Source organism: Scomber japonicus, chromosome 1, assembly GCF_027409825.1.
Source record: "Scomber japonicus isolate fScoJap1 chromosome 1, fScoJap1.pri, whole genome shotgun sequence".
NCBI lineage: Eukaryota > Metazoa > Chordata > Actinopteri > Scombriformes > Scombridae > Scomber > Scomber japonicus.
This window is the reverse complement of record NC_070578.1, coordinates 25,101,765-25,110,346: the sequence shown is the minus strand read 5'-3', so window position 1 is coordinate 25,110,346 and position 8,582 is coordinate 25,101,765. Positions and strand designations below refer to the sequence as shown.

General features: G+C 37.0%; 1 protein-coding gene across 1 annotated transcript; it reads right to left on the bottom strand.

Moving 5' to 3' along the window:
• Window positions 1-879: 879 nt before the first annotated feature.
• dpep1 (dipeptidase 1) lies at window positions 880-7,339 on the bottom strand. Its single transcript, XM_053318488.1, has 10 exons — window positions 7,016-7,339; window positions 6,740-6,866; window positions 5,855-5,987; window positions 5,616-5,766; window positions 4,856-4,925; window positions 3,783-3,959; window positions 3,215-3,299; window positions 3,020-3,095; window positions 2,330-2,465; window positions 880-1,273 (listed from the first exon to the last, which is right to left on the bottom strand). Exons 1-10 carry the CDS (start codon window positions 7,141-7,143, stop codon window positions 1,076-1,078), a joined length of 1,281 nt encoding a protein of 426 aa, XP_053174463.1. The 5' UTR covers window positions 7,144-7,339; the 3' UTR covers window positions 880-1,075.
• Between the last annotated feature and the right edge of the window lie 1,243 nt (window positions 7,340-8,582).

Sequence of the window (8,582 nt, the reverse complement as noted above, 5' to 3'; positions counted from 1 at the left end):
TGCATTCTGCCTCTCAATGTCTCTACATCTTGTTAAGCCAATGCAATTATTTTCCACTGTTACTGAAAGGATTTTGTACTGTTCAAGGTTGTCTTTTATGTTTGTGTGTGTATAATATGAGAAAAAATACACCACTTGACTAGTCTTTGGGAGATGTTGTTGTGTAATACTTCACTGTATATTCACTGGCAGTCTGGATTTATCATTTTACCTTCAGTGAGCAAACACTGATGCTTTTGTATGAATTGAAGGTTTCCTTACCATTTAATAAATAATTCAAAACGTTAAATGGATTATACATTTGCCTAAGAAGGTAACTTAATACCAAATATAATACCAAATCCAGCCAATGTTTCTTACCTCCGAAATTCCAGTTCATCTGTAAATTTAATTTAAAACATGAAAATCTCCTTATTGGATATTCAGAGCTGCAATGATGTTGTTTTTTTCTGGCGTTACCCTGTCAGAACACTAGATGGAGCTCTTCTCTTAAAGATATCACTGTATGCTGCATGGACGTCCTGTGACACAAATGAGAGTATGATATAGAGGAATATTTTATTTGTGTGTACTTATTTTCAAATTATACTTGACTACACTCCAGTTATCACAATATCTCACAATATCTGCCTGCAGCAGCCTCTTTCTGACAGTCTCATGGTGGAATTAAACAGCCAGATGAGTTGAAACTTTGACTCAGGTTTCAATAAACTCAGCCCTGTCTGATAATTATTGTGCTGTTCCCTCTTTATTTTTAATCACTGTTGTATATACGAGCATTTCCAGTGAGGTTAAACACCATTGTTTAAAATAGCTTAGTTTCTCCTAAATTTCAGCCTTTTTCTCATAAAACAAAGAAAATCATTAACATTTCACATCATAATTTCCATGGTTGGTAATCTATAACCCTAGTTTTAGACCTGCAAGTTGCTGTTTACAAACTGCAGCTAATGTGTGTTGTCAGCACAGAGACAATAGAAGCTCCAACATTAAAAACACAAGTGGAGTGAATTTCTTTTTTTTCAGATTTAATTTGTATTTGTGGAAAGCATAAAATCAGGAGTTGATGAGCAGCCTAGAAAGCTGTTGATGTTATAAGAGTGTGGAGAGCCAGTGTGAGCAGAAGGACCAGTGTGCTCAGTGAATGGACGGCACCAGCGTCATTGGCACCATCAGTGTTGGGGTAACCGTAGCTCGTCCTACAGGAGTTCTTCACCTCATTATATGGAATAGGAAGATCATCTGGCTTCGTGTCCTTCATATCGTCACGTACCTGACGCACAAAGATAAAACTGTCAGGTGCCAGACAGAAAGGCATTGTGACAGGAGTGTGTTCACACACAGATTCCACCTGCTTCCACAGCACATGCCCTCCGTTATATAAAAAGAATCCTTTTGATTTCAAGGACTCTGTTATAGAAGTAGATACCTACATTTTTTCCTTTACAGCTTTACATAGTTTCTTAAAATTAGATTTTTTTTCCTATATATAAGATATAAGGAATATGTTGATGCAACATTTTCTTTACATTTTGGTGAATCTGCACCATTGAAAGTCATGCTGCACTTGCTTCTATTTGTTCCAACATGCACTGTAATCAAGGACATTCAAATAACAATCACTGGATAACCTTTGATACTGAAGAAAACATCTGATCATCATGATTACAGAGCAAGGTCTGAAATTACAGGGTGGTGTCAGATAAGTGTGGACATTTATGAGATGGGTATAAATGCATAATGTAATGTAACCACTATCACTGAAATGAGAAATAATGTGCCGCTGATTGCTGGGGTAAGGCGTTTTGATTGTTCAGTTTGACCGAAGATGGAATGATTTTTATGCAAATTTGATGTGTCAGTGGGTTTAAAGGGTTTTTACAAAACCAGTATGGTCGCAATTAGATCAGAAGTAATCCTAGCTTTTAGTCCATAAGGTGAACCCCAAAATTGATTAATCCTACACTTTCCATAATGCAACTTGATAGCGTCTCTTTGTTGTGCTGCATTCATGTAATATCACAATTATTGTAATGATCAGTTTCCCATAGAATAGAGTTCACTTCAACCTCCATGTGGAAATTACAAAAGTGAAACTTGTTTTTTGGGTAAAGCTCTAATATATCCACCATGGCACTTCACAGTAAAGTGCACGTAAACCAAACAAATATTAGTGACTCTTTCAACTAAAATAAACATTATGTCATTAAGGACTAGACAAAGCTCCTTAAGTGCCCCTAAAAACAGAGAGGCTGGATGTTTTGCACACACACACACACACACACAGGACTTGAGGTCTTGGACTTGTCTGTGTGTGTTCACCTCTCACCTTCTCAGTCTCACGCAGTACACGGAGCAAGTTGTTTCCTAGAGCAGCTTTGACCTCCTCATCAGTCCACCCTCTCCTCAACAGTTCAGCAACCAGTTTGGGCACCTTGGACACATCCTCCAGACCTTCTGGTAATCTAAGACGACAACATGCAGGAGGGATCATTTTACTTTCCAGCTGTTACACTTTCTCTCTTACTTTTTCATCCCAACTCTCCACTGTTTCCTAGCATATTATGTTTAAGGCTCCTCATAAAATATTTTTATAATATTAAATAGTCATTTGATTGTCAATATTACTGTAAAGTTGGAGGAAAATATATTTAGTTATAGAGTTTACTCTCAAACGTGTAATATAAATCATGAAGCTGTAAAGCTGTAATTAGTCCAGAGTAATACTCAGCATTTGATAATCAAATCATTGTTGTATTATTGTTTTAAGGAAAGTAACAAGCGTTTGCTGTTTGTGGCTTCCCAAATGTGAGGATTTTATTCTTGTTTGTGTCATATATGATAGTAAACTTCATATTGTAAGGTTATGGACCGTTGATCTAACAGAGCAAAGATGTTTGAAGTCATCACATTGGGCTCTAAGAAATTAGAACAGGAAAACTTGAAAACACAAAAAAAAAGTAATTATTATTATTATATGTTTTAGGACCTTTAAGTCTCTGACATGTTTTCCACATACCTTGTAACCCCATCATAGTCTCCACCAAAACCGATGATGCCTGCCCCGCCCACTTTCTTTATATGGTCAAAGTGGTCTAGAGTAAAAACAGGAAACATGAAGATAAAGTTGATGGACATAAGTGGAAGACAGAATGATAAATGCTAATATTTAACCAGGTTTACAGTAGTGTTTATGGTCAGAACAGGAATTTACCAGCAACATCTGAGAGTTTAGCGGTCTTGCTGCAGGTCACATAGTCATTGTAGAAGTTGATCATAACAATGCCTCCAGTTGCATTCTGAAAAGACAGACAGGGCAGCCATGACTTACTGATCTACAGGATCTAACATGGAGCATGACATAACCTGGACTAGGAGTGCCTGTGACCTGTTACACTGGAGCAGCTTTTTATCTGTTTGTTATTTTATAGCGCCTGCCAACAACTGTCTTATTGTTTAAAGTTTTATTGCCAGTAACTGGAAAAATTTCAGTGCTGATTTGCAAACACGTTTAACCCTTTGATGCTGTAAAGACCAGTTATGGGTGTGCTATCTGAGACAACGAAGGCAGAATGTATTTTTAAAGTGTTTCATTACTTTAGTTGGCAGGCCAGTTTACTGCAGTCATCTGTTAATGCTTTCTTCTTTTTCATTTTCAAAACATCCAATATAACTCATCAGGTTTCACTCAGCATTGTTGTTTCCCTGCTTTTTCTTTCCACTTTTCTACCACCTGCTCATCTGGCCCTGGATCCCTACATAGCACACCCACACTTACTCACCACTCTCCTGAGAACATCATCGGGAACATTCCTCTTGTTTGGACAGACACTGTAGGCGGAGGAGTGGCTGAAGATGACAGGAGCTTTAGACAGGTCCAGCACTTGGTTCATCACTGCTACAGTTACATGAGCCAGGTCGATCAGCATACCCAGACGGTTCATTTCCACAATTAGTTGCTGTAGTTGCAGAAAGTTAGTTGCATTGATTGTTGTCATGATTTTTTAATTTTTTTTATCCCAAATACAAAAGTTACATAAGATTTCCTCAAAGCTTTGTGTCTTTAATTTCTACTGTCATTATGTTATACCATTTATATTATAACAGCGAATGAAAGGAAAAGATTTGTGTGCCAGACTCAGATGTAGTATTTTATCATCACATTTGGGATGTTGGTATTGAAGAATGGGAACAGCTTTGTAATTTATGTGAGTTAAATGAAGTAGAAAATGCAATGAATTTTGTTTTTTATTGCTTTTTGTCTATTAAAGGAGATTAACAAGTACAACTAAAAACTACTTATTTCTATGGTAGAGGTTGCAGTTCTTATTAAAATACTTGTTTTGTTTTGTGTGAGATTTTAGAAAACATTTTTTTGGTTTTTTCATCCGCAAAAATGAATTTTCCTCATACTAAACAGCATGTGGTTTGATGAAGCAATACTTGATTTCCCTGAAACATGAACTTCAATTCTAAAAGTTGTTACTTAAACTATATGTTGTATTACTGTGTGATTATTTTGTGTACTGTTATCCTATGTGGGATTAACCATTTTTAGTGTTATGTCATGAAAACAAAAAAATCATTTATTTATTCATTCATATGATTTCATTATGTTGTTCAGGAAAAGGTCACATTTTATTGGTGACAATAAAGACATTTTCATCTTAACACATCTTGGAAATAGACTTGGCCAACACCTGTAATAAACAACACTTTGTGAAGTTGAATAAAATGTCCTCCTCCATGGACATTGGAACGTCATAACAGCATATAAATATAAACTTTAAGACACTAATCTAAAATGTAGTAATCTTTTACAGTACAATGCGTCCATCCCTGCTTGTAGACTGACCTTGCCAAATGAGGACAGACCGTTGTGTTCAGATGGCTCTGATCCAGTGTCGACAAGCCAGTTATCTGCCCTGACAAGACAAGTCATTGATACCATGTGAAATCCAAACCAAGGAGGAAACCAGAAAATTACATTTCAGTGTCTTTTGAGTTTATATTCCATTAAATGTGAAAGGTCACATACTATGAAAAGTGAATTTATTACAAATGCAAACTAAGCACATATTTTGCACTGAAATGGACTTTCAGCTCCCTAAGTATAGAACACAAGGTTTCTTACTTCAGCAACATACAGTTAGAATAAATCCAGCCAAAATTGTCCTCATTGCTATGGTAACAGTTTTAGTTACAAACTGACTCTTCCAGTAAACCTGATACAGCTTTTGGGAAAGCTCAACATGCTGGAATCCCCCTAACTCTCCATAGCACAATTTTAACTGACCATAAAGGCCAGTGGTAAAACACATAACAGAAAAGGCTGGGCTTTACAGAGGACTGAGGTAATGAATAGATTAAATAAAGCTTTTATTCATCCTTTTCTGTCTCCAGCACCTTTATGATACTGTCTTCACTGTGCTGTAGCCCTCCCATTAGTTTTTACTCTATGCTTCTATTCTGAAGTTATAACATATAAGAAAATTAAAAATACTTTTATTCATTCTCACACTGTTAAAAAGCATTTGTGGGGCTTGTAAGATCCCATGTGGGTGTATTTTTCATTGTGTGTGAGGTGGCATAAATCTTCTGTTTCCAGCTCTTACCAGGGTGTGTTGCAGGAATGTGTAAGTGTAAGGTAGCGGACCCCCAGATAGTACATGGTGCGAAGGGTGCCCAGGCTGCTGTCAAGGGAATGACCCCCCTCCACCCCGATCAGACTGGCTGTCTTGTTAAGATTGAAGGCATCTGTGATCTCTGTGCAACACATAGATATGAGAGATGAAGCTGAAACACCATACATTTTGATCGACTTTGAGAATACTAATACAACTAAAAATCTCACCTTTGCTACTGGTGGCAAACATGAACGTCTCTGGATATTTTTGACACATCCTGTGAACAACGTCTATCTGCTCCAGTGTTTGTCTGACAGCATCTTTATACTGAGTGTCACAGGGAACATAGGCTGACCAAAACTGAAAGAGGAACAAAGTTATTGTTAAAGTGATTTGCACCATACTATGGGCCTGATTCGCTGAAGGTTTGCATGTGTACAAATGTGTGCAAACTTCAGCCACATAAAATGTGCTAGCTGATCTACTAACGAGGCACACCGAGGCTTGCGTCTTTCAAATGTGCAAGATAATAGGTGCTGTCCATTTAGTAAGTTTGCCATAATCAATATGCATTTTAACCCCAGTGTGCAAAATACAGGGAGGAGAAAATTCAGATATGTTAATTTATCACAGGCATTGTGATTTAACAAACCCGAGAAAATAATGTCATCTGCATACAAATGAAACTTTGCTAACTGATTTTTGTTTATTAATATGGAGGACAAACAAGTACTAAACCTTGTGATACAGCTTTTTTGTGATCCTTTTCTATACGGAGCAATACAAAAGATAGTGCATAATAAATACAATCCAAGAAGATATTAAATACAGAATAAATACCTACTCAATGCCAGATAGCAGCTCTAATAAACAAAACAAAAAAGGAAACACACAAACACACACACACACACACACACACACACACACACCTAAAGCCACAGTACAAAAACACAGTTTCTCAATGGCACCAGCTTCATCTGGCTTTCACCTGCTTCCATTTAAAAACCTAATAGACACATGGACAAAATGAATTTTGGAATTTGTTTAATCTGCAACGAGGGATATTTCCTTAGAGTTTTCCTGTTTACAGTACATTGTGTTTTGTTATGTACCTGTGCTCCGAGCCGCCCTTCCTTTATCTTAGGGATGTTGGTGTGTGTTGTACTGAGTGTGTTAAGATCCACTTTGTTGAGCTGGTTGTTGAATTGCTTTCGAAGTTGCCAAGGCAGGTCGTTATGGCTGAAAGAGCAGAAAGCAAAGGTCCGCCCTCAAAACTTTAATCATGAACTCAGATTGGGCAAACAAGGCAAAAAGCAGACCATTTGAGTACAATGATTATACTTTAAGCAAAAGATGTTTCCACAGAGTGTATGCAGAGTGTCACTTACCCATCGATGAGTGGAGTCTCAGACATCAGCTTCACAGCTCTGGTCATGTTCGGGTCCTCAGCTGAGGTGATGACACACGACATGACCCAGAGTGTCACACACAGAACTGAGATAACCTTGGCCAGCATTTCTTAATCTTTCCCACACTGATACACACGCTACTCTTCTTTCTTTTTCTCTCCCTGTATGTTCTTCCCTATTGGCGAACAGCAATTTAAGATTATACTGCTGGACTTTTGTTTAAGCTCCGAGGAATTCTAATTTAACTGCTGTGACTGGTTTCTGTCCGATTTGCCTGTCTTTCAGTCTTTAGTTTGTAATTCTGCAGATCCTGCCTGTGTTAGATTATGCCTTCATATATCAACTCTGCTCATCGCTCCGCCTCTGTGTTAGGGCTGTTTCTCATCAGCGTCAGCAGCCATAAATCGAGCGTACCAGCTTAAAAATTCTCACAATCTCTGTGATTGTTAACCAATACATGTTGGTTAATGTATAATTGGCCTTTGACTTCCTTTCTAAAGTTCACAACTTATGCCTGCCTTATGCCAACGAACAACTTTGTGCTTCTTAATATAAAATTGCCAGAACAATTGTAAGAGCCTCTGTACTACAAATAAATGAACATTTGACCTTAAACTTGGATTAACTAATTATTTGACCACTTGGCGGCAGCGGAAACAAGTTGTGAACATAACGCTGACATTACCTCTTAAGTTTTCTTGATATGTTGAATTTGTCAGCAAACAGTTGTTTATTAACATGTCTGGCAGTTATGGATCAACATTGTTGTTTATTTGAAGCTGTGTCCTGTGTTCTGTCCTGATTAATGTAAGTTAGTTAGTTTTAGCGCTGGCACTGTAATGTAAGTCCAATATTCACTCTCCTTTAGCTCTATTAAAAAATATATATGTTTATTGGTATATGTTTATTACCAATAAATGAACTCATGATTACAACATTCATAGTTTGATATATATACAATGTACATTAAGCCAAAGAGCTGTTTTCTGTTCCAGTGTGGTAATAACAGGCATAATTTACAGTTGCAGCTTCATGCAAGTTTTGAAATGTTTACTTCAACATGCTAATGAAATGTAATGGACCACATAATTTAAAAAAATATATTTTGATGGGATTACAGTCAAAAAGCTGCTTTCCAACGCAAATGTTAATGCAAAAATAAACTAATCAGCTTGTCATTGTTTGACTGTGATTTGGCTGTGAAGCCATTAGGACTGGGAGCCTTGCCTACAGATAAGGTTTGTAAAATGTACTCATTTGTTATAATTGTTTAATATTTCTGTTCATTTTTCAACATAACAGCTACAATTTATTATAGTGAAAGTAAATGTAAACCCTCTGCATGTCAATCATTTAGTAATAGCTTTTGGCTTACAAAGAAGGAAATAAGATAATCAGGGGATAATGACATTGATGATATCCATGATAATCATTGATGCAATATGAACTATCTTGAGGTCAAAGTGTCTCTATAAAGCAAGGAATCTCAGCCTGTCTGTTTCTATGTATGTTTGTACTTCGCATCTCTCTTGAACTGTTCATCTGG

Excerpts from the sequence above, each read along its gene's own strand:
- dpep1 (XM_053318488.1), bottom strand. The coding sequence starts at position 7,143 with ATGCTGGCCAAGGTTATCTCAGTTCTGTGTGTGACACTCTGGGTCATG. Across the intron at positions 4,926-5,615 it reads CATTCCTGCAACACACCCTG|GGCAGATAACTGGCTTGTCG; the intron begins GTAAGAGCTGGA and ends TTGTCTTGTCAG. Across the intron at positions 3,300-3,782 it reads ATGATGTTCTCAGGAGAGTG|AATGCAACTGGAGGCATTGT; the intron begins GTGAGTAAGTGT and ends CTGTCTTTTCAG.